The sequence below is a fragment of the Pelobates fuscus genome, chromosome 5 (genome assembly GCF_036172605.1).
Source record: "Pelobates fuscus isolate aPelFus1 chromosome 5, aPelFus1.pri, whole genome shotgun sequence".
Classification (NCBI taxonomy): Eukaryota; Metazoa; Chordata; class Amphibia; order Anura; family Pelobatidae; genus Pelobates; species Pelobates fuscus.
The window spans coordinates 381,717,377-381,744,855 of record NC_086321.1 but is presented as its reverse complement, the minus strand read 5'-3'; the positions used below and the strand labels follow the sequence as shown (position 1 = coordinate 381,744,855).

Sequence of the window (27,479 nt, the reverse complement as noted above, 5' to 3'; positions counted from 1 at the left end):
GATGGGGGATGACCCACAGGTACCTGTTACTCTCACTGAGGATGGGGGATGACCCACAGGTACCTGTTACTCTCACTGAGGATGGGGGATGACCCACAGGTACCTGTTACTCTCCCTGAGGATGGGGGATGACCCACAGGTACCTGTTACTCTCCCTGAGGATGGGGGATGACCCACAGGTACCTGTTACTCTCACTGAGGATGGGGGATGACCCACAGGTACCTGTTACTCTCACTGAGGATGGGGGATGACCCACAGGTACCTGTTACTCTCACTGAGGATGGGGGATGACCCACAGGTACCTGTTACTCTCCCTGAGGATGGGGGATGACCCACAGGTACCTGTTACTCTCCCTGAGGATGGGGGATGACCCACAGGTACCTGTTACTCTCACTGAGGATGGGGGATGACCCACAGGTACCTGTTACTCTCACTGAGGATGGGGGATGACCCACAGGTACCTGTTACTCTCCCTGAGGATGGGGGACGACCCACAGGTACCTGTTACTCTCCCTGAGGATGGGGGATGACCCACAGATACCTGTGGGTCATCCTCCATCCTCAGTGAGAGTAACGGTGGGCCTGTTCTTGGAGCTAATCTACCAGCCCCTGTCCATAACAATGAAAGGGGGGGGGAGGGGGGGAGGAAATATTGGACCAGTGAAGGCCTTAAGGAGAGAGTAACAATGAAAAGGAGAGGATGCCCTACTAGCCGCTAGTATACACACTGGGAGTGTGTGGAACTAGGGGTTCTGACATTATTTGGATTTTTTAGACACATTGTGTGTCTGTCTAGTTGGACCTTAGCTCGTTTGTACATATACCTTACCAGCTGTATACGTGTAATGCTCCCTCTACACTAATTTGTTACCCGCTATTCTTTCATCCTTAGAAGTATTAAAAGTAGGACATCTCTTCTTTTCATTGTTACTTTCTCCTTAGAGCCTTCACTGGTCCAATACATATAGATCCCCCTCTCCCCCAACCTATTAATGGAATAAGCTTTGATAACTCTCCCTCCCTCCTTCCTTTCTTCTCTTTATTGTCCTCCAGTACTTCTATGGGGGGAGTTAATATTTAGGGTCATGCTGAATACAGCTGAAAGGGTTTGCCGTGGGCCTAAATAACAAGACTGATATCACTATTTATTTGAAAGCTGGCTGCACTGGACCCTAAATTGGCATAACCAAAATATGACTCTAGCTCTCCAGACGGCCCAGGTGTCTGGTGCAATACGTTCCCTGATGTTTTGTTGGAACATGCAAGTTGTCTTATTTCTCCTGGAAGCCTTTGCATTGCTGTTTGGCGTTTTGATGACGTCACGGCGTTTAGCATTTTCCTGCCCCTTCATGTTGCTGGAGTTTCCTGCGCACAGCAGGGGTTTCAGCCTGGGCCCATGAATCACTTTGATTAGATTTTGCTCTCTCCAGAGCTTTAGCTAGAGGATTGTGTCTATAATCCGGGCCAGCCGTGAATTGCTGATCTGCGCGGTGGGATCGGGAGGATGTGAAGGGGAAGTGGCAGGTCAGCATTACAGCAGGAGTCACAGAAATCTCTGCTGCTTGCATGTGGAGCAGTGATAACACCCTGCCATCATGTTTTTTTCACAATATAGTGGTGATTAGCATTTTGGTGTAATTTGCTATCTACCAGCGCCAGCTAAGATTATATATCCCTGGCTGTACAGGCGTGATCTATTGCTTGTGCGTCAGTCCCTCTAGGTCCCCCCAGTGTCACACTTTGGAAAAGATGAGTCTTGTCCATCTGTTTAGAGTGCTGCCCTAGGAACACCTCTCCTGGAATGATGGGTGTTTTCCCTTTAGTATTGTAACTATGTCTGATTAGAAACAGACTGGCTACTGAAAGATGCCTTCTAAAACCAGTAGCCATTATGTACCCCATCCTTGAGTGTCCCATTAATTCTAAAACCCTAGACTTTCCTGTAACTTTGTCCCAACAGCATTGAAAGAAAATAAATCTCACTATTAATGTCTATTTTAATAAACACGCTCTGTATTAGGAGACAGATGTCAAATCCTTCATAAAATACATGTTTTTTTTCCCTTTATCGATGTTTATTTTGTTACTTTGTAACGGTGACAGAAATGGCGTCTCATTGTCCAGAAGATTTCACATGCGTGTAATACCATAACATACAGAGCCAAGGTTTCAAGACATGCGTGTAATACCATAACATACAGAGCCAAGGTTTCAAGACATGCGTGTAATACCATAACATACAGAGCCAAGGTTTCAAGACATGCGTGTAATGCCATAACATACAGAGCCAAGGTTTCAAGACATGCGTGTAATGCCATAACATACAGAGCCAAGGTTTCAAGACATGCGTGTAATGCCATAACATACAGAGCCAAGGTTTCAAGACATGCGTGTAATGCCATAACATACAGAGCCAAGGTTTCAAGACATGCGTTTAATACCATAACATACAGAACCAAGGTTTCAAGACATGCGTGTGTTACCATAACATACAGAACCAAGGTTTCAAGACATGCGTGTAATACTATAACATACAGAGCCAAGGTTTCAAGACATGCGTGTAATACCATAACATACAGAGCCAAGGTTTCAAGACATGCGTGTAATGCCATAACATACAGAGCCAAGGTTTCAAGACATGCGTGTAATACCATAACATACAGAGCCAAGGTTTCAAGACATGCGTGTAATACCATAACATACAGAACCAAGGTTTCAAGACATGCGTGTAATGCCATAACATACAGAGCCAAGGTTTCAAGACATGCGTGTAATACCATAACATACAGAGCCAAGGTTTCAAGACATGCGTGTAATACCATAACATACAGAACCAAGGTTTCAAGACATGCGTGTAATACCATAACATACAGAACCAAGGTTTCAAGACATGCGTGTAATACCATAACATACAGAACCAAGGTTTCAAGACATGCGTGTAATACCATAACATACAGAACCAAGGTTTCAAGACATGCGTGTAATACCATAACATACAGAGCCAAGGTTTCAAGACATGCAGGTAATACCATAACATACAGAACCAAGGTTTCAAGACATGCGTGTGTTACCATAACATACAGAGCCAAGGTTTCAAGACATGCGTGTGTTACCATAACATACAGAGCCAAGGTTTCAAGACATGCGTGTGTTACCATAACATACAGAGCCAAGGTTTCAAGACATGCGTGTGTTACCATAACATACAGAGCCAAGGTTTCAAGACATGCGTGTGTTACCATAACATACAGAGCCAAGGTTTCAAGACATGCGTGTGTTACCATAACATACAGAGCCAAGGTTTCAAGACATGCGTGTGTTACCATAACATACAGAGCCAAGGTTTCAAGACATGCGTGTGTTACCATAACATACAGAGCCAAGGTTTCAAGACATGCGTGTGTTACCATAACATACAGAGCCAAGGTTTCAAGACATGCGTGTGTTACCATAACATACAGAGCCAAGGTTTCAAGACATGCGTGTGTTACCATAACATACAGAGCCAAGGTTTCAAGACATGCGTGTGTTACCATAACATACAGAGCCAAGGTTTCAAGACATGCGTGTGTTACCATAACATACAGAGCCAAGGTTTCAAGACATGCGTGTGTTACCATAACATACAGAGCCAAGGTTTCAAGACATGCGTGTGTTACCATAACATACAGAGCCAAGGTTTCAAGACATGCGCGTGTTACCATAACATACAGAGCCAAGGTTTCAAGACATGCGCGTGTTACCATAACATACAGAGCCAAGGTTTCAAGACATGCGCGTGTTACCATAACATACAGAGCCAAGGTTTCAAGACATGCGCGTGTTACCATAACATACAGAGCCAAGGTTTCAAGACATGCGCGTGTTACCATAACATACAGAGCCAAGGTTTCAAGACATGCGCGTGTTACCATAACATACAGAGCCAAGGTTTCAAGACATGCGCGTGTTACCATAACATACAGAGCCAAGGTTTCAAGACATGCGCGTGTTACCATAACATACAGAGCCAAGGTTTCAAGACATGCGCGTGTTACCATAACATACAGAGCCAAGGTTTCAAGACATGCGCGTGTTACCATAACATACAGAGCCAAGGTTTCAAGACATGCGCGTGTTACCATAACATACAGAGCCAAGGTTTCAAGACATGCGCGTGTTACCATAACATACAGAGCCAAGGTTTCAAGACATGCGCGTGTTACCATAACATACAGAGCCAAGGTTTCAAGACATGCGCGTGTTACCATAACATACAGAGCCAAGGTTTCAAGACATGCGCGTGTTACCATAACATACAGAGCCAAGGTTTCAAGACATGCGCGTGTTACCATAACATACAGAGCCAAGGTTTCAAGACATGCGCGTGTTACCATAACATACAGAGCCAAGGTTTCAAGACATGCGCGTGTTACCATAACATACAGAGCCACGGTTTCAAGACATGCGCGTGTTACCATAACATCCAGAGCCACGGTTTCAAGACATGCGCGTGTTACCATAACATACGGAGCCAAGGTTTCAAGACATGCGCGTGTTACCATAACATACGGAGCCAAGGTTTCAAGACATGCGCGTGTTACCATAACATACGGAGCCAAGGTTTCAAGACATGCGCGTGTTACCATAACATACGGAGCCAAGGTTTCAAGACATGCGCGTGTTACCATAACATACGGAGCCAAGGTTTCAAGACATGCGCGTGTTACCATAACATACGGAGCCAAGGTTTCAAGACATGCGCGTGTTACCATAACATACGGAGCCAAGGTTTCAAGACATGCGCGTGTTACCATAACATACGGAGCCAAGGTTTCAAGACATGCGCGTGTTACCATAACATACGGAGCCAAGGTTTCAAGACATGCGCGTGTTACCATAACATACGGAGCCAAGGTTTCAAGACATGCGCGTGTTACCATAACATACAGAGCCAAGGTTTCAAGACATGCGCGTGTTACCATAACATACAGAGCCAAGGTTTCAAGACATGCGCGTGTTACCATAACATACAGAGCCAAGGTTTCAAGACATGCGCGTGTTACCATGCTTACAAAATAATGCACAGGTTGGACGTCACTGGTAACACAGAGCAATAATCGTCTATCACTTTATTTTAAAGCAGTTTCCTAGTAACCACTACGGTTATCTAGTCAGAAAATATAAATGGCTGCTCCCTATAGCCCTATTTTGCCGCTTTCCTGTCCTATATATACAACAGGGAGGGTTACAATATATTGTGATGATGGCTAGCACAGAACATGATATCTGTACAGCCATACAGCCAGTAAAAGGCAGTATATACCTAGCACACAGTATATGATTTCCCTTTTTTTATTGTCATGGTGTTCAATGAACTAGTAACGTTGTGCAGAGCTTAACACAATGTGTCCCATGGGAGTCAAAGGTGGCCGGTATTCATGGGACTTTTATATAGAGATCTACAGTTTCACCTCTTTATTGGCTCCTAAATAAAGAATAAAAAAATAATTCTGTCTGAGCACGGACGTGCATGTTCCTCAACTCTCCATATATTCTGGTTAATTACCCTTTTAAGCTTTTACCTGTTAACCTTCTTTGATTCAACTGCTCAGTCACGGTCACCTAAAAATATCTCTGTTAGAATTCTGTTCAGCATCAAAGGAAATGCCAGAATCCTCATTTTATCCTAAATTGATTATGGCACCGTCTGTTCATCAGCACACCCCTCTCCCGCTCGCGCAGATTCCATGGCTTGCCTGCTTCCTGTCTTTGTCTCTCGCTGTCTATAGTTTGCTATAGTTTGCATGTTTCCCCTATTACGGAAGCGTAAATTTAAATCTCTTCCTTAATTTAATCTAAACTTCCTCATTTTATCTTCAAAGTGTGTGGGTGTTCTTCACAGAGATTAACGTACATTCCCCTTCATTCACCACATTCCCACACCTAGCTGTGCTTAGGACAACTGAGGTTAAAATGGCGTTGTTTGGTATAGGGGCTTAAGGGCTCTCTAAGTCATTGTGTTAAAAAGATGAGGTCATTAAAAAGCAGAGCAGAGCGTAAGCGTGAAATGCTCTGCGTATGCCACACTTAACCCATCGGAGGTGATAGTGGGGACTTAGCATTAGAACCTACCTGCTTTTGAGATGCTCTGGACTGTAACTCCTATCATTCAGCCGCTAGAAGACTGTTTACATAACCTTTAACACATGTAACCTCCCCTCTTGTGCACAATATATAATACATACACACACACACACACACACACCCCTCTCTCTGCATGGATCGTAAAACTTCAACTAAATACTCGAAACCCCAAGTAAGAATTGGGAGTAGGTATAATGTAGACCAAATAGGAACTCCTGCAGACCATTAATAATGGCTTTCTTTCAGTCCTCGTTGTTGTGTTGTTGGTTGTTTTTTTATTTTTTGTTTTCATTTAGAATTTAGTTTTGCTATTTAAAATGTATAATTTCTAAAAAAAAAAAAATTGCTGTGCAAAATGCTAGAAATAGAAAAGTGACAGTGGCTAATGAGCGAGGCAGTGCGAGGATTGTTCTTGGATTCTGAAATAGGGCTGCTGGTACAATCCTGTTATATAACAAAACCTCGGGCTGGTTTTTAACAGCCGTGCCTTTAAATAGCAACATGTATTCCTGGCTGAACAAAGAACTCTTCATTATCTGGCTGGGAAGAGAACGGAGAGGGGTTAAAATCGAAATAGACAGCAGAGAGTGAAAAATTCCCTAAACCTTACTGTGCCAAAAAAAACTGAGAATTGCTTCTGGTTACCAGGTCCATATCGCTTCTCAGGCTTTGCTTGGGGCAGGTATGAGAAACGTCCTTCTGTTCTCTAGTGATGGGAACTAGTAAAATATTCAGGGGGTCTAAATAACTCCATAGTCTGCTTTATTGGGAATAGCAGCAGTAGTTAATATATTATAGCCAGAACATTAAACCCACTGCCAGGTGAAGTGAATCACATTGATTATATTGTTACAATGACACCTGTCACGGGGTACGATATATTAGGCAGGAGGTAAACGGTCAGGTCTTAAAGTTGTGTTGGAAGCAGGAAAAAAGGGCAAACGAAAAGATCTGAGTGACTTTGTAAAGAACCAAATAGTGATGGCTACACAACTGGGTCAGAGCGTCTCCGTCTCTTAATTGTGTGTGTGTATGTTATTTCCCTTTTATTTCCACTCCATTAATACACTTGTCCTTTAAGATTGCTGTCCAAGTATTTCTCAATCCATCGATGGACTTATTTCGTATTGCAGACTTTCTCCAAGATTGCAGAGCATTGTGGGGGATGTAGTTACTGTTGGCTCTACCGGTCTCAACATACGGATTGCCCAAATCACCGCTTTAAGAAATGAAATGAGCGAATTTACAATCATTCGTCGGTGATGCTGGATTTCAGTCATTTCGACCCGTGGGTCTGGTAGATATACCTGTTCACGTAATGCAATTAGAAAGGTTTGCTGGGCAGCAATACTCAGATTCTCCCATAGTACGAGGAGCTAGACTCTGCCTTGATAAAACGTATCTCTGTATAGCCTGGGGGGCTGCGTTGTATCTTTCGATGTGTCACTGGCAGTTAATTCCGCTATGGCAATCTGCTGCCAACTAAGTACGTTTCTCCCCTCTCCTTCTGAATAACACAGGTGCAGTATTTGTTTTCTGGCGCTAGAAGAGTTAATTGTTGGAGTGCTTTAATTGGGTTTGATTGAGGACAAGTTCCAGACGATCCCATTGGGAGCTCCAATAAATTAGATTGTTTCCTGTTTATTTATAAAAGCATCAAAGTACTGCATAGCTGGAAGGAGATGGGGTGCAATCCATGGCATATTTATCGCACTAAAATGGGGATCGTCAGCTATTCAATGTGAATTTCAACTATTTTTACTTCAAATTTTAAATTCACTTTAGTCAATAACTCTGTCTAGGAAAGAGAGCACCAAGAGAATTATGCACAAGAGCTTACAATCTAGGAATGGGGGGTGGGGGAGAGGAGAATGATTCAGGGGGTGTCACCGGGCTCAGTCTAGGTTTCAGTATATTCTGGATGTAACCACAGTGAAATATTGTGGAGATTTAATGAAAAGGTCTGTTTAGTTTTTTTTTTTTATCAGTGGTTCGTGGCAGTTCACGTCTAAACCTTGAATGCCCCCAGCGTGTCCCTGCTCTGTCTGGAGGGATATTTAAGGTCAGAGTTAAGGAATTTACAGCACTCCAGACGCTGTTAAAGTCCTGTACTGCTCCTTTTTAATGTTTCCTCGTTCTCCTCCTTCGAAGGGGTCTTGAAATGTAGTGGTTTGTGACCAACGCCAAGTCTCTGGGATTGTTGGCAAACAGTCTTTTTCACAAATAATTCTTGAATGGTTTTGTTTTTCGTCGTATGTCTTATTCTGAGTGCTGTATCAGTTTATTGGCATGTGTTCCTGTACATTCTGGGTTTGTTCTATTCTACGAATGGAGTTACCTGACCAGAACGTGTGCTGGACTATTATGTAACACATGTACTAATGTATCCTACTGCTCTCCCCCAATGTCTCCCTTCTTTATATAAGAAATGTAAAAAATAAAAGTGCTGTTTCTTCGTCAACCAGCTTCAGATGGACTATCTCAAATACAACCCATTCCTCATAGAGGATAATGGGAATTGTAGTCTACCTCCAGTTAGTTGCATGTTGTCAAATTATGAATGACATGGTCTCTGAAAGCACTCCAGATATTTCTGTGGTGCGATATATTTTAGAGTGTCACGATTCCGGGAACCAAACAAGCTAACACACACACAGAAAAGGTGCAGTACCGGACCTTAGAGTGGCCAGGCTAAGCACACAAAGAATAGTCAGGAGACAAGCCGAGTAAGGGGAACCAGAAGACAGAATAACGAGAAACAAGCCGAGGTCAAAGGGTAGGAGAAAGTCACAAAGTCAGATAAACAAGCCAGAGAGTACGTAACCAGAAGCACAAGTTCAGAAGCAATACTAGCAAGCAAAGACCACAACAGGGCAGGGAGGAACAGGAAAGGTAAGTATTTAAATCATAAGGTTAATTCTGATTGTTAATTCTGATTGGAAATTATCCAATCACATGTGGGAGATATCTAGACCTCCCACTGTGATTGAGGCACTGTGCCTTTAACGCCGGGTCAGGTGGCTGACCCCGGCGTTTAATAAATTGGGCGGTCTCCCAGCGTGCAGCGTCATGCATGCTGCCGCTGGGGGACGTAGAGGAAGACGTGGGCGGCATCCGAGGCTGGGAGGATGCTGCTCGCCGAGCGCACGTGGAGAAGGGGACCGCGGACGGCTGGAGGGTGAGTGCCGCGAGCGGACTGCAGCCACCCCTCGCAGCCGCCCGCGGGATCCTGACATAGAGTGTACTAATGATGGGTAACTCTAGGAACAGTCTCTGCATAACGCAGAGCATTATGGGAAATGTAGTTTGAGGTGACGTAGATAAAGCCATTGACCCTCTCTCCTTCTCTATTTCTAGTGCTGCGGTGGGAATTGGCTTCTATGGCAACAGTGAGACAAACGATGGAGTGTATCAACTGACCTACTCCCTGGACAACGCTAACCATACGCTTGCCGGAATCGATTCTCTGGTAAGGATTGAGTTAATAAAAAAACATGTATTTTGTCCTCCGACTCCCAGTTGAAGATGGTTTGCAGGTTACATTGTCTGGTTGACTGACTATTTTGTCACGACATGACGGCTGTCTTATCTTTATCTCGGCATCAAAATATTAAAAGATGAACTTCTTGTCCCTGAATTGCACAAGAACTATAGACAGTCCGGACTATGCACTGCTATCTGTGGGAGAGAGAGATTGGAAGGTGCACTGCAGAGGAGGAAGAGAGGAAAGAAGGGCAGATTTAATGGGTTGGAGAAAGAAGAATGAGAGGGTTGGCTGAGGGTCTTAGAGTGATTGTTTATGGTGTTTTATAGAGATCTGATACAAATCATGGATGCCGCCAGAGACCTAGGTCTTGTGTTATTTTATTTCTCCGAGGATGATCGCCATACTGTCTTCGAGAGGTGTGTTTTTTTGTCATTACACGCCGGTATTATGGCCTTGTGTGAGAGAACAGAGATTACGCACTCGATGTAGCTGTGAGTGACCTTTCATGGACAGCATCCTCTACACTAGGATCTCACAGCTGGCAGGAAGCTGGTGCAGGCATTGCAAAGCTATCAGACCCATGGGAGCTTTGGGCAATCCTGAGCTTTCTCAGATTCCAGTGTTATGGAGCATTCCATAGCCATTTATATAGACATGCCTACCAAGTGTCCCTATTCAGGAGGGACAGTCCCTATCATTGGCACAAATCCCTCCGCAGCAACGACCATAGCACAAACTTAGCCTCAATACATACCGCAAAAACCAAAGGAAAAGTTACCTGCGCTCTTTCCCAAATCCCTATGTATATTTAAACAAATGGAGGTTATTTAGTTTCTCCAATGGCCATGAGAGACTTTAGCCCGCCTGTCACGTCAAGGCAAACCTCTTAGCTGGGTCCTGCACTAACCTTTCACCTTGCTTCCTTGAGCTTCTGGCAAAGATATCCAATGAGTCAATGATCCCACTAAAACACCGTTCAGTGTTCAGCACCACACCGCCAAAGAGTCCCTGTTTAGGAGGGACAATCCCAAATTTCTTTGCCCCTCTTTTCTCTCCTAATGTCCCTCTTTTCTAGGAGCTCCTTATTGTTGGTGTGTCTGAGTGTATAACAGAGGTCCACAGCAATAATACTCCCAGTAATGTGTCTGAGTGCATAACAGAGGCCCACAGCAATAATACTCCCAGTAATGTGTCTGAGTGTATAACAGAGCTCCACAGCAATAATACTCCCAGTAATGTGTCTGAGTGCATAACAGAGGCCCACAGCAATAATACTCCCAGTAATGTGTCTGAGTGTATAACAGAGGTCCACAGCAATAATACTCCCAGTAATGTGACTGATTGTATAACAGAGATCCACAGCAATAATACTCCCAGTAATGTGTCTGAATGTATAACAGAGCTCCACAGCAATAATACTCCCAGTAATGTGTCTGAGTGTATAACAGAGCTCCACAGCAATAATACTCCCAGTAATGTGTCTGAGTGTATAACAGAGCTCCACAGCAATAATACTCCCAGTAATGTGTCTGAGTGTATAACAGAGCTCCACAGCAATAATACTCCCAGTAATGTGTCTGAGTGTATAACAGAGGTCCACAGCAATAATACTCCCAGTAATGTGTCTGAGTGTATAACAGAGGTCCACAGCAATAATACTCCCAGTAATGTGTCTGAGTGTATAACAGAGGTCCACAGCAATAATACTCCCAGTAATGTGTCTGAGTGTATAACAGAGGTCCACAGCAATAATACTCCCAGTAATGTGACTGATTGTATAACAGAGATCCACAGCAATAATACTCCCAGTAATGTATCTGAGTGTATAACAGAGCTCCACAGCAATAATACTTAAAGTAATGTGTCTGAGTGTATAACAGAGCTCCACAGCGATAATACTCCCAGTAATCTGTCTGCGTGTATAACAGAGCTCCACAGCAATAATACTCCCAGTAATGTGTCTGAGTGTATAACAGAGGTCCACAGCAATAATACTCCCAGTAATGTGTCTGAGTGTATAACAGAGGTCCACAGCAATAATACTCCCAGTAATGTGACTGATTGTATAACAGAGATCCACAGCAATAATACTCCCAGTAATGTATCTGAGTGTATAACAGAGCTCCACAGTAATAATACTCCCAGTAATGTACAATAAATGTGTTTAGAAATCAGTCTGTGTAAATAAGATACATGGTTCTTCTTTTAAATTACACACCCCTAAAATGAGTGTCCCTCTTGCCATGTGAAATGTTGGGAGGGAAGAGACCGCTCCGGATTAAACGACATCGCTGTTTTCCTGTAAGACATTCTGAGCTGGGAGGAGGGGGGCTGCTATATTTAGAGATATTAATCCTCTGGTAAAGTGAACTGTTATCCACAAATGTATGAATTATAAAATCTGCCACTGCCTTATAAACCGTAATCTGTATATTGTGGACGTTAAACCACCATTGTTAAAATGCTGGCTCCATTCTTGATATCTCTATGCGGAACCAATATCTACATCATTTCTCTAACACAGCGTACAGTGACGTCTGCCTGTGTCTGACCAGATGTTAGTGGACTGCATTTCCCAAGATCCTCGACTAACCTTGGGAAATGTATTTCACATTTGTCTGGGGAGCAAAGGTATCAGTTACTGGGATAAATTAAATTGCATGTCCTGTGATATTGGTGTGAGGTGTGCACCCTCTGCATCTCTGATATTAGTACAGAGTACTGTGTCTGTAACCAAGTGAAATCCATATAATTAGTAGACTGTATTAGCTTTACTTAGCATATTATATCTGCGCTACATTTAGGATATTATATTAGCGATACGTTTAGGATATTATATTAGCGATACGTTTAGGATATTATATTAGCGATACGTTTAGGATATTATATTAGCGCTACGTTTAGGATATTCTATTAGCGCTGTGTTTAGGATATTATATTAGCGATACGTTTAGGATATTATATTAGCGATACGTTTAGGATATTATATTGGCGATACGTTTAGGATATTATATTGGCGATACGTTTAGGATATTATATTAGCGATACGTTTAGGATATTATATTAGCGATACGTTTAGGATATTATATTGGCGATACGTTTAGGATATTATATTAGCGCTACGTTTAGGATATTATATTAGCGCTACGTTTAGGATATTATATTAGCGCTACGTTTAGGATATTATATTAGCGCTACGTTTAGGATATTATATTAGCGCTACGTTTAGGATATTGGCGCTACGTTTAGGATATTATATTAGCGCTACGTTTAGGATATTATATTAGCGCTGTGTTTAGGATATTATATTAGCGCTACGTTTAGGATTTTATATTAGCGCTACGTTTAGGATATTATATTAGCGCTACGTTTAGGATATTATATTAGCGCTACGTTTAGGATATTATATTAGCGCTACGTTTAGGATATTATATTAGCGCTACGTTTAGGATATTATATTAGCGCTACGTTTAGGATATTATATTAGCGATACGTTTAGGATATTATATTAGCGCTGTGTTTAGGATATTATATTAGCGCTTTGTTTAGGATATTATATTAGCGCTACGTTTAGGATATTATATTAGCGCTACGTTTAGGATATTATATTAGCGCTACGTTTAGGATATTATATTAGCGCTACGTTTAGGATATTATATTAGCGCTTTGTTTAGGATATTATATTAGCGCTACGTTTAGGATATAATAGCGATGTGTTTAGGATATTAGCGCTGTGTTTAGGATATTATATTAGCGCTACGTTTAGGATATTATATTAGCGCTGTGTTTAGGATATTATATTAGCGCTGTGTTTAGGATATTATATTAGCGCTGCGTTTAGGATATTATATTAGCGCTGCGTTTAGGATATTATATTAGCGCTGTGTTTAGGATATTATATTAGCGCTGTGTTTAGGATATTATATTAGCGCTACGTTTAGGATATTATATTAGCGCTACGTTTAGGATATTATATTAGCGCTGTGTTTAGGATATTATATTAGCGCTGTGTTTAGGATATTATATTAGCGCTGCGTTTAGGATATTATATTAGCGCTGCGTTTAGGATATTATATTAGCGCTGTGTTTAGGATATTATATTAGCGCTGTGTTTAGGATATTATATTAGCGCTACGTTTAGGATATTATATTAGCGCTACGTTTAGGATATTATATTAGCGCTACGTTTAGGATATTATATTAGCGCTGCGTTTAGGATATTATATTAGCGCTGTGTTTAGGATATTATATTAGCGCTGCGTTTAGGATATTATATTAGCGCTGTGTTTAGGATATTATATTAGCGCTGCGTTTAGGATATTATATTAGCGCTGCGTTTAGGATATTATATTAGCGCTGCGTTTAGGATATTATATTAGCGCTGCGTTTAGGATATTATATTAGCGCTGCGTTTAGGATATTATATTAGCACTGTGTTTAGGATATTATATTAGCGCTGTGTTTAGGATATTATATTAGCGCTGTGTTTAGGATATTATATTAGCGCTGCGTTTAGGATATTATATTAGCGCTGCGTTTAGGATATTATATTAGCGCTGTGTTTAGGATATTATATTAGCGCTGCGTTTAGGATATTATATTAGCGCTGCGTTTAGGATATTATATTAGCGCTGTGTTTAGGATATTATATTAGCGCTGCGTTTAGGATATTATATTAGCGCTGCGTTTAGGATATTATATTAGCGCTGTGTTTAGGATATTATATTAGCGCTACGTTTAGGATATTATATTAGCGCTACGTTTAGGATATTATATTAGCGCTGCGTTTAGGATATTATATTAGCGCTACGTTTAGGATATTATATTAGCGCTACGTTTAGGATATTATATTAGCGCTGTGTTTAGGATATTATATTAGCGCTACGTTTAGGATATTATATTAGCGCTACGTTTAGGATATTATATTAGCGCTGTGTTTAGGATATTATATTAGCGCTACGTTTAGGATATTATATTAGCGCTACGTTTAGGATATTATATTAGCGCTGCGTTTAGGATATTATATTAGCGCTACGTTTAGGATATTATATTAGCGCTACGTTTAGGATATTATATTAGCGCTGTGTTTAGGATATTATATTAGCGCTACGTTTAGGATATTATATTAGCGCTGTGTTTAGGATATTATATTAGCGCTACGTTTAGGATATTATATTAGCGCTGCGTTTAGGATATTATATTAGCGCTGTGTTTAGGATATTATATTAGCGTTGTGTTTAGGATATTATATTAGCAATATGTTTTTAGATATAATATTAGCGCTACGTTTAAGATATAATATTTGCGCTGTGTTTAGGATATTATATTAGCGCTACGTATTGGATATTATATTAGCGCTGTGTTTAGGATATTATATTAGCGCTGTGTTTAGGATATTATATTAGCGCTGTGTTTAGGATATTATATTAGCGATGTGTTTAGGATATTATATTAGCGCTGTGTTTAGGATATTATATTAGCGCTGTGTTTAGGATATTATATTAGCAATATGTTTTTAGATATAATATTTGCGCTGTGTTTAGGATATTATATTAGCGCTGTGTTTTTACATATAATAATAGCGCTACGTTTAAGATATAATATTTGCGCTGTGTTTAGGATATTACTGTTGCTCAGACAATCTCCTTTTCTCAGGCCGCCCGCTTCCCTAAGTGGGTATTGTAAAAAGAATCAAATGATGTTACTGATGGGTTCCTCGATTTACTCATTATGGGGCCGGAGTGTCTGTCAGCTGAAAGCCTATTTAATTTATCTGCTTTCAGATGTGAAAAGCTGCATCCACTACAGACCTCAGAACCTATTACTCGCTGTGTAATCAACCTCACATCTCTTATTTCCTCTCGCCAGACCGCAGAGCGCTCATACAATACCCTATTCTCCTCTACCCTCCCTGGCTAACCCAGCTGCTGGCCTACCCTCCCCCTCTCCCAGCACCGCTTTCTCAAACTGGGACTTAAACCTTCCCTGGGGACCAGATCCCAGCTGCTGCTTTTGTTCTGAACCCTCTGGGACTGGGCATAGAACAGGGCAGAGGGTAACACCGTGAATCCTTAACCCCTTTATCATCACAAGGGGTCAGGCAAATCCTACTGCCGTCCTGTCTTATATGGGGTGTTATCGGTCTTTAAGGGGTTAAAATGAGATGCATTGTTTTAATTGATCTCTTCCAATATGGAGCCCGTATTACTCTTTATAGAAAACAAGCTGGCTGGCCACTTAGTTTCTTCCCAGAAAAGTTTTTTAAAAATGAATAACCAGAAGAGAATTCTGGGACTCGTGGTCCAATAGCTGGAACGCCTTGGTTAAATATCTGTGTGCGCCGCATCATATAATAACCGTGAAGATAACGTTCTTTATATTGTAAATTGTAATCTGACAATAACGTAACTACCACACCCAACAATTAACATGGAGTAACTAATTGCTGCATCGCTGTCTTCATATAAAGGCTTTATCAGTGCTGCACCTCCTAACATTTCAAATGGACAGAGAGACACTTTCATTTTGTGAGTGTGAGTGGGGGTGACCAGAGGCTGGCTGTTCTGAGAAATTTTAGATTTATCCAACTAAAATGTAATTTATAACCAGAACAATGAATCTTCTTTACACAGACTGATTTCTAAACACATTAACTGTAGTTTAAATACACATTACTGGAAGTATTATTACTGTGGAGCTCTGCTCACACTCAGACACATTACTGGGAGTATTATTGCTGTGGGGCTCTGTTATACACTCAGACACATTACTGGGAGTATTATTGCAGTGGAGCTCTGTTATACACTCAGACACATTACTGGGAGTATTATTGCTGTGGAGCTCTGTTATACACTCAGACACATTACTGGGAGTATTATAGCTGTGGATCTCTGTTATACACTCAGACACATTACTGGGAGTATTATTGCTGTGGAGCTCTGTTATACACTCAGACACATTACTGGGAGTATTATTGCTGTGGAGCTCTGTTATACACTCAGACACATTACTGGGAGTATTATTGCTGTGGAGCTCTGTTATACACTCAGACACATTACTGGGAGTATTATTACTGTGGAGCTCTGTTATACACTCAGACACATTACTGGGAGTATTATTGCTGTGGAGCTCTGTTATACACTCAGACACATTACTGGGAGTATTATTGCTGTGGAGCTCTGTTATACACTCAGACACATTACTGGGAGTATTATTGCTGTGGGGCTCTGTTATACACTCAGACACATTACTGGGAGTATTATAGCTGTGGATCTCTGTTATACACTCAGACACATTACTGGAAGTATTATTACCGTGGAGCTCTGTTATACACTCAGACACATTACTGGGAGTATTATTGCTGTGGAGCTCTGTTATACACTCAGACACATTACTGGGAGTATTATTGCTGTGGGGCTCTGTTATACACTCAGACACATTACTGGGAGTATTATTGCAGTGGAGCTCTGCTATACACTCAGACACATTACTGGGAGTATTATTGCTGTGGACCTCTGTTATACACTCAGACACATTACTGGGAGTATTATTGCTGTGGAGCTCTGTTATACACTCAGACACATTACTGGGAGTATTATTGCTGTGGAGCTCTGTTATACACTCAGACACATTACTGGGAGTATTATAGCTGTGGAGCTCTGTTATACACTCAGACACATTACTGGGAGTATTATTGCTGTGGAGCTCTGTTATACACTCAGACACATTACTGGGAGTATTATTGCTGTGGAGCTCTGTTATACACTCAGACACATTACTGGGAGTATTATTGCTGTGGAGCTCTGTTATACACTCAGACACATTACTGGGAGTATTATTACTGTGGAGCTCTGTTATACACTCAGACACATTACTGGGAGTATTATTGCTGTGGAGCTCTGTTATACACTCAGACACATTACTGGGAGTATTATTGCTGTGGAGCTCTGTTATACACTCAGACACATTACTGGGAGTATTATTGCTGTGGGGCTCTGTTATACACTCAGACACATTACTGGGAGTATTATAGCTGTGGATCTCTGTTATACACTCAGACACATTACTGGAAGTATTATTACCGTGGAGCTCTGTTATACACTCAGACACATTACTGGGAGTATTATTGCTGTGGAGCTCTGTTATACACTCAGACACATTACTGGGAGTATTATTGCTGTGGGGCTCTGTTATACACTCAGACACATTACTGGGAGTATTATCGCTGTGGAGCTCTGTTATACATTCAGACACATTACTGGGAGTATTATCGCTGTGGAGCTCTGTTATACACTCACTCACCACCAATATGAAGTTCCTAGAAAAGAGGGACATGAGGAGAGAAAAGAGGGGCAGACGGACTTGGTACCAAAAAAGGGACTGTCCCTCCTAAACAGGGACAATTGGGCGGTGTGGTGCTGAGCCCGTCAGTGTTTTAGTGGGATCACTGTATATGACAAGAATGCCTTATTTAGATATGCACCAGCTTATGATTAATATTCTCCCACTGGTTTCTAAGGGGAATTCCGAATTTCACCTCTTCTAATGGAGGAGTTAACCCGAGCTCAGTTTAGTTATTATTCACTCTCAGTATCAGTGATGAGCAATATCTTTTATCTTGTAGTCCATGAAATAGTTAAAGCGCAGCAACGTATTTACGGTGTCGTAACCCAATGTATTGGAAGTGTGAGGGTTATTCCGTACTCTGGGAATTAAAGATAACCTAAAAGGAAATCACTCATTTTAGACCACAATACCCCAACGAGGAATATGACGGTGTTCTATCAAATTTCCCTACCTGTGAAAATCCCCTACCCTCGCTATTTGGACGTTACATTTGCTGTTCCCTTGTCCGCTCCCCTGCTAAATGTTACCTTTTCTTTTTAATGCTGTTGAAAAATGATGCCTAGACTTGCGAGGGTTAATAGAAATAGCAGCAAGTAGTCATGTGATTTTATTACAAGGGGCGCATGTGCGCTTATAGATCACTAACCCAAGCGAGCACTAAGACAAAGCATGCAGTATTGTGGGCTGGACTTGGATTTTGTCCCAGAAGCTTGTGATCTAATAGTAAAATAAGACTATCCTACGCAGCGTACAGGGCTTTGGAAAATATACTAAGTTTGTATCGTGAAAGTGTGTGTACTATGAGAATCTGGACAAATTTTAGTTTTTCACACCAGAAAGATATTTTAATGCACTTTTTCATCCCAAATCGTATTGTTTTTTTTTCTAAATGTAGCAAAGTGATGAGATATAAGTTTACATGGTCACTTCTCGGTGACAAATTACAACATATGTTTGAAACAAATCCACACTACAGCTAATGCAGCAATTAGCCACGCAGACTGGTGCCGAGTTTTCATGTTGCCTTATTTAACATCCGTTTACTCTTGAGAGATTAATTGAGTATTTTAAGGCTGTGCACAGAAATGGGATTTGCCGTCCCGGAGGAACAGGTGACATTGAGCGCAATGCCTTATTAGTTACAGGGTTTTTATGCAAACTGTGTGCATTATAAACGTATCTCCTAATGCTGTGTGTATCTTGTTCTACCTATAGCTTACCTAGGATTTTATTTTAATTTAATGTTCCTGGTATCACTGTTAACCAGCTGTTCCTACCGTATAAGTTGATCGCCAGCAGCAGCCACCAGTTGAGTTAAACATAGCTATGAGAAACAGTAAGGGGGATCAGAATGGAGTCTTACAGGGCATTCAATAAGTAGGGACAATATGGGTAAATATTCCTGATGTAACTTAATCAGAATTTGAAAAATAAACATAATGTTGAATTTTATTTTTTCATAGTATAGAAAAACCAGAAACACGACCATGTCTCTTTAATACCGTAATTGGTGCTGTTTAATATTTCCTGCTATGGATTGCATTTTGAACGGAGATAAACCCGTGTTTTCCTCTCATTATCCCCAGGTTTCGGGCACCAGCTTTAAGATGAAGGAAGGTTTGGACGAGCACTTGTTGCGCCTAAGTGAGATCTTTGCGGTGAAAGGCGATTATGTGCAGAGTTTGCGAATAATGCAAAGAATGGCTGGGAATATCATTCAGCAGCTCTCCAGCTTGCCCAACTGGCAGGGAACCAGCATTAACCTCTCTCAGATTGCCCGGGAGGCCAGCGTCATCGAATATTACAGGTAGCCAGCGGCACCGGGGGGAAGCTGGGTTGGTTGCACAGTGAAGGCCATGCGTTGCCATGTTTTTTATTTTATAATTCTTTATTTTTCATGTGCAAAAATTTTTACATCAAGCGTGCATAGCCACGACAGCATACGCAGGCAATTTGCATAATATTTCAAGTCGTAGTTGTTGTCAAGACAGCACATATTTTTTAAATTAACATGAGGTTAACAGGTCAGTAAACATTGGTGATTAGTAGTTTAGCATGTTAGGTTAAACAAGTTAATAATAAAGCTAGTTACACTGGTGCTTAGACATGTATTGCGTTCCATTAATTAGTAAGACAGCTTTTACGTTTAAATATTGGTTACACGTTGTTAACTGCAGGAATAGGTTATTAGGCCATTAGGCCCACCGCTGATTTGTACAGGTTTAAATTTACATTCGAGGTGTCCCTCCGTCTATGACTGACTAATTAGAGAGTGCATGGGTGGTTACAGAGATTAGCAGTGAAGCTTTATGACAAAAAACTCCTCGAGAGGAGATGTACCATCATATTAAGAGCGACTATCGCTGATTAAATAATAAACATTCGGTAAGTAGTACTTATGGTACAAGGCATGATGTGAGGTGAAAGTCCGGCAGGAACGAGACATGCCTGCTAGTCCTCAGTCTCCAGCTTATTCATCCGATCCCTTTTGGTTGCGAGATGCAGTCCCCGAGAGCCACTGTCTCCTGAGGCGTCTGAGGCATAGCCGTAGTGAGGTACTCGGTGACCGGGTTGTGATGTTGCAGTATGTCAGGCAATCTGCGCTGACCTGCTGGGTAGGGAGCCTCTGTTCTGCTACGGGGTTGTTGCGGCTTGGCTTTGTTACGGGTGTTTGTGGGGCAGGCCCTGCGTCGGTGCTTGCTCCGCCGGTTCCTTCGTTGGTTCCGTTTTGGGGAGCCTCTGGCGGCGTTCATTCCGCGTCCGCCCCTGGGGGCCAAGGGTGTCAAGTGTGCGAATGGTGGGATAGTCTGTTTGGCTGTAGATTTGTCCAGCGCTCTTTCTGCTATCCTGGCCCAAAAGGTGTTAAGGATCTCGTCCAGCTTAGCCATGGTGTCCATTATCAGCACTCCTCCTGTTCCCATGTTTGCTGGCTGGTTTGCGGCGGCCGCCATTTTGGAGGTGGTGACCCCCGATGCATGCGGTCTCTGGGACATGAATGTCAGCGGTGTCCCTGTTGCTAGTGCCGGGATGACCCCCACCGGCAGGGGGGAGGGAGGAAGGTTCGTGGATGGACCTCCGCAGATTGGAAGTCTGCTTTTATGGAGCCCTGGGGCAGGTGATCGGCCGCTTCACCCGCGCCCCTACTCCTGATCAGGCTTGTGGTCGTTGCGGTAGGCCCCATCCGTGCTGCACAGGTTCCCAGCATGGTAACGGTGCAAGAGTGGTCTTATTTTGTTCTCCCCTGTGTCCCCAGCTTGGGTGTTGCGTTTTTAGTCGGGTTTGTAGCTCAGGGGCCAGGGTTTTTCAGGCAAAACAGGATTGTAGATGGGAGCTCGTGCTGTGCACGTCTGTGCAGCTCCACATCCAGGCTCCGCCCTCCGTTGCTGCCATGTTTTGACTGTTATGGGATGTCACCAGATAAACTGCAGGACTACGAACAGCGCTTGGTCAGTTACTGTGTGTGCGGGAGAGGATTCACAATCTGTCTCAATGCATCCCAAAAATCCAGATGTTATCAGTCTCCCAATTGTGAAATACTGCTGGGCTGGATGAGGGTAGTTAGTCGATCCAATGATCTGTTAAACGGACCTGTTCCTCTTTATAGTTGTTTTAAGGTGTGTCTGGATTCAGAACTGCAGGAAGCAATCCTGGGTTACAATTCTGAACGTGGAACAATCCATTGGTTTCCATGGCGACTGCTCAATTTTGCGAACTTTGTTGCAGAATTACACTTTATACATATCATTAAATGTCTGATTTTAGTATTTGGCCAAATGTGAAATTTGATATTTTTTTAGTTTCTGAGATGATTTAATGTTTTAGTTTGTCAGTTGTTGTTTTTTCCCCTATATCTGACTGCGGGTATTTAATGGTCTTGTTTCCCTCCTGCAGGTGGCTGTCTTATCTGTTTCTTTTTATCTTTGATCTGGTTATCTGTCTTGTTACCTGTTTGGGACTGGCCAAGCGATCCAAGTATCTCCTCATCACGTGAGTAACTGCTGGGAACGCATACGGGGAGAGATTTATCAACGTGTTGCAGACTCTTCCTGTTTGTTTTGCTCAGTTTATTAAATCTGTTGTTTTTTTTGTTTGTTGCTTCACTTTGCGCCTTACTGTTATTTTTTTAATGTGCAACGTTTGTCCGGCCAAGCAATCATTCTTCCTATCATTTTATTTTATACCAGGAGATGTAGTTTAGTTTCTCTATTTTCCCCTCTAAAATGCTGCATTTCTAAAAACTCTATAATGTGCATTACTTCCAAATAATGGCAGATTCGAGTTTGTAGGCTGATTCATTTTAAAACCAGTTTAATAAATAATTAGATGTAAGGACCAAAAGTAAAAGTTAGACCTTTAAAGTTTAGCAGGAGCGGGCAGAATGTAGAACTCAAGCTGCTACGACTAGAAGTTCTTTGATGGCTTGCAATCCTAAAAGCTGTAGAATTCTTTGACTTTAATGTGAAAGCCAAAAAGCGTGCGCTTTATTATTATTATATGTGGGGCAAGGCCGTGTGCCTATACTGTAATGTGCCATTATCCAGGAGCAGGCAGGCAGAGAACTCAGTGAGACATCGGTACAAAACATGGGATCACAGCAAAGTAAAACGACAGAATATGGCTTTCACGCTACGTCAATACCAATTACACTGCAACCTCTGAAAGCCCCCCAGTATAACAGATCTGAGAGGGGAGAGATTTGCAATGTTGATAAATATTAATCTCTTCACTATTTCAGTATTGGCCCCAACCAAAAAATAACGCTAGAATTCAGATTTTTATATTGTGAAAATACAATGCAAACTTCTTTGATTTGTCAGGTATATTAATACAGGAAAACATGTATACAAGGGGTTATGCAATTACTCTGCCCCCTGTGTGTGCGGGTTATTGAGAGGTGAGGGTCTGGTGGTTCTGGGTGTCCATGTCTTAGATGGAATTGGTTTGTTTTTAGGCTGTGAATTGAGGAGAGCTTCTATTTATACATTATGTTTTGTGGCTGTTTTATGTCTCTTATCTCCTTTACATTGGGTCTCATTAAACGGACGTGTAATGCAACGTGTTGTAAATCAGCAATTATACTGGATAACTCGGAGTTCTTTTATTTTAATTGTTGTGTTACAAAGCAGTGCTGGGAGCCTGCAGTTTATACGGGAAGAGAAACAGGAGATACAGAGATTGATGCTCTCCATCTGCTGACTGCTTCCCCGGAGACTCTCTGATTACAGCTTATTCTGTCTTCCTTTCCTCCTCTCAGGCTGCACCCATTGATTTCTAATAGTGCTGCCCGGGACAGAGTGAGATCCATATAGGGGGGGGGGGATAAAACTAATTGTATCGGAGTCCGAGATCTGAAGGCTGCGTGGATCTGAATTATTCACAAGCTGCATAGAGAGACTGTTGGACAAGCTTGACCAAGGCTGATCTGTTTGTGTAACGGGGGCGCTGCAGTGACCAGCTGTGGGATGGGGTAGTGTTTAGATATGTTTGTGTGTATTTATGAATAGAGTTCTGTAAAATAAACACCTATCACTTAGACTGGAGTGACTGCTTTCTGGACCAGTTTATTCGTCCACGGTTTACAACAAAACCGTGATTTAGAGATTTCTAGTTATCTTCTCTGCTTCCGTTTGTCTATCTCGCTTTTCTATCTATCTGTCTCTGTCTCTTTCTTGCTCTCCTGAGATAAGGATGCTGGAGGACAATGAGAAGGAGAGAGTGAGGGGCTTTAAAAGCTCCTAATGGAGTTTAGTATTTTACGCAATGCACAATATTCCGTGTGCGCAGATGATGGGGATGGAGTGGGAATCCATTATATACACAGAAATGGTGGAAGCTGGCCCAGGGAGCTTGCAATCTTTTAACTCTTCTAGAAGTGCCTGTTAGAATTCAGTGTTTGTTTTGTGGAAGACGGTGACCGTGTTTTCTGTTTTGTTTGCAGTATGCTGTGCTTTGGTCTCATGACTGTAACGATGAGCTGGGCATCTCTGGCACTCGATGCTGCTTCCTCAGTGGTAAGTTTCTCTCAGTCCTTAACAAGAAGAGCCAGGTTACCTATCACCTACCTGTATACACTAACATTATTTCATTTTACCCACTGAATCTGCGCTTCTCTCTCCTGCACAAAGAGTTAAACCATATTAACCATGTAAATCCAAACTTACAACCAAAGCTTGTTTTCCTGCTCCTCCCCACCTGGGGCAATCATGACTAAGTTTCACAATCCAACTATTGTGGACTACATATCCCAATGTGCACAGTTACAGCATCATAGGAAATAAATTCCACATTAGCTATAGTGGTGCCTCTTCCTCCTTAATGTAGGCACCCACAGTGGGCATAAAGATATACAGTATCTCACAAAAGTGAGTAAACCCCTCACATTTTTGTAAATATTTTATTATATATTTCCATGTGACAACACTGAAGAAATGGCGCTCTGCTACAATGTAAAGTAGTAAGTGTACAGCCTGTATAACAGTGTAAATTTGCTGTCGCCCTCAAAATAACTCAACACACAGCCATTAATGTCTAAACCGTTGGCAACAAAAGTGAGTACACCCTTAAGTGGAAATGTCCAAATTGGGCTTAAAATGTCAATATTTTGTGTGGCCTCCATTATTTTTAAGCACTGCCTTAACCCTCATGGGCATGGAGCTCACCAGAGCTTCACAGGTTGCCACTGGAGTCCTCTTACACTCCTCCACCATGACATCATGGAGCTGGTGGATGTTAGAGACCTTACGCTACCCCACCTTCCATTTGAGGATGCTCCACAGATGCTCAATAGGGTTTAGGTCTGGAGACATGCTTGGCCAGTCCATCACCTTTACCTTCAGCTTCTTTAGCAAGGCAGTGGTTGTCTTGGAGGTGTGTTTGGGGTCATTATCATGTTGGAATACTGCCCTGCGGCCCAGTCTCCGAAGGCAGGGGATTATGCTCTGCTTCAGTATGTCACAGTATATGTTGGCATTCATGGTTCCCTCAATGAACTGTAGCTCCCCAGTGCCGGAAGCCCTCGTGCAGGCCCGGTCCATGACACTCCCACCACCATGCTTGACTGTAGGCAAGACACTTGTCTTTGTACTTCTTACCTGGTTGCCGCCACACACGCTTGACACCATCTGAACCAAATAAGTTTATCTTGGTCTCATCGGACCACAGGACATGGTTCCAGTAATCCATGTCCTTAGTCTGTTTGTCTTCTGAAAACTGTTTGCGGCCTTTCTTGTGCATCGTTAGAAGAGGCTTCCTTCTGGGACGACAGCCATGCAGACCAATTTGATGTAGTGTGCAGCGTATGGTCTGAGCACTGACAGGCTGACCCCCAACTCTTCAACCTCTGCAGCAATGCTGGCAGCACTAGTACGTCTATTTTTTTTAAAGGCAGTCTCTGGATATGACGCTGAGCAAGTGCACTCGACTTCTTTAGGTCGACCATGGCGAGGCCTGTTCTGAGTGGAACCTGTCCTATGAAACCGCTGTATGGCCTTGCCCACCGTGCTGCAGCTCAGTTTCACGGTCTTGGCAATTTTCTTATAGCCTAGGCCATCTTTATGTAGAGAAACAATTATTTTTTTCAGATCCTCAGAGAGTACTTTGTCATGAGGTGCCATGTTGAACTTCCAGTGTCCAGTGTGAGAGCGATAACACCAAATTTAACACACCTGCTCCCCATTACACCTGTAATGTAGCGGTCCTTCCTCCCCAAGTACAATGATACTACTGGAACCCTGCATGTTTAATCGCCCACAGAATTAGTCATTACCCACTCTATAGAGCCAGCATAGGTCATAGTGTAGTTTTATTAAATGTGTCTATTTCTCTGTGGTTCATCCACGGAGTTCTCCAGCAGGCATGGCAGAATCTGAGAGAGGTCGATTTATCTGATAAACTGTATCAGCAGAATAATCCTAGTAAGTGCACATTACGTATCATGGACACAAGCATTTGGCAATTCTCTCACTATAAATGGTCCACTCATTCCCCAAGGCATGGACTAGTCTGAATCCACTTTATCGTGACGAATCAAACTAGTGAATTTAAACAGCCGGTGTTTTCATTCTGTGAGTCTGGGGTTCCAAGGGTTACTGATTAGGGAGGGGGGTGATTCGCTATAATGTGGATCTATAATCTGCGCTTACATTTCTGCAACGTAAACACTCGTACATCATGCCTTTCCACTGACAGAACCTGTTACAATGACAGTTCAGGCACTTTAAGCCCATCATGGTTAGCGATCCTGTGGCCATTATACTCACCCAGCAAGCGTTTCTCACCATTCTCTTCCTGGAATATATTTTCTTTGACAGTCTGTATCTGATCTCAGGTGGTAGGCAGCGTGATCTTACAGGCTAAGCATCATCAGAGGAACAAGGGTTATGAGATTGGCCCCACATGGTTTTAGAACAATCCCTTGGGTTTTCTAAAGAGATTACAAAGTGGCCATTTTCATTCATTTTAATCATTTAACAGCGGTCACTAATGTATTCCTTGCACAAGTACACCGTTGCGTTGGGGCGTTTTCATGTGTTTTGGTAATGGAATGCTGACAGTTTTTATAATCATTCTTTTAATGTATAGCTTTCATGTTTTATACCAAACTAAATAAACGTGAACATATTAAACACAACACACAAGATGGATAAGTGTAAATGGCTAAACAGTGTTCGGGTTATTCACTGAAATCTACATGTGACTTGTTATCAGAATTCAGTTTCAATGATCAAATTCCATCTAAATTTTAAATCCGTAATTCTTGCATGTTAATAATCCCTTATAAAATGCTAATTTTATCTTTATCAAACACCAAATTCCAAGGGGATTCACTCTAAAGAATCCAGTAGAAAATTAAATTTGAAAAATAAATTCACGTTTAAATTTGCCAGCCCTGTTCACAGGCCACAGAAGCAGATTTTTAGTTGGCAAATTCCCCATATTTTGAGTGATATGAAGTATTCAGGATAGGCGAGGATCGGGGTGCAGGGAGGAGACTTGCTATTATTATTATTCTAATTCTTTGTTTTCGATTGGGTAAGCATTCAGTAAAGCTTTCAGTAATACAGTACCATAGAGAGACTGAGTATTAAACCCAAATCCTTTCCTAAGGTTAGGGAATACAATCATTAACGATATCTCTCTAAATCCATATGTGACTTCTGCTAGTCTTTACACTTAAAGTAAAACAACAAAAAAGAAAACTGATACAGAAACCAGAAAATGTAAACACCCCACCCACCGCAACGCACATTCTAGGTTATCCCACCCTCGAGTGTTTGTATTCCTCCCATATAGTCCATGCTTTAGTCAAGGATTTCATTGAATTGTAGATCATGAAAGTTATCGTCTATCCTACTCTTAACCTCTGCCATAATCAGGACTTGTATCGTCAATATATAGAGTAATAGAACTGGTTTATAAACCACATATTTGTCGGGTTCATCTCAGAGAAGTGAGAATTCGTAATCTTGAAAAGTAGACCTTGTGAAAGTCCCAGCAAATTGCCATGAAGGCCAACGGAG

General features: G+C 42.0%; 1 protein-coding gene across 1 annotated transcript in view; it reads left to right on the top strand.

The window, feature by feature from the left end:
- The window catches only part of TTYH2 (tweety family member 2), a 59,061-nt gene that overhangs the window by 13,856 nt on the left and 17,726 nt on the right, over positions 1-27,479 (top strand). Inside the window, exons 3-6 of the mRNA XM_063456336.1 lie at positions 9,486-9,597; positions 19,548-19,768; positions 21,853-21,948; positions 23,900-23,972. Coding sequence (XP_063312406.1) covers positions 9,486-9,597; positions 19,548-19,768; positions 21,853-21,948; positions 23,900-23,972 — 502 coding nt within the window. The remainder of the gene's footprint in view (positions 1-9,485; positions 9,598-19,547; positions 19,769-21,852; positions 21,949-23,899; positions 23,973-27,479) is intronic.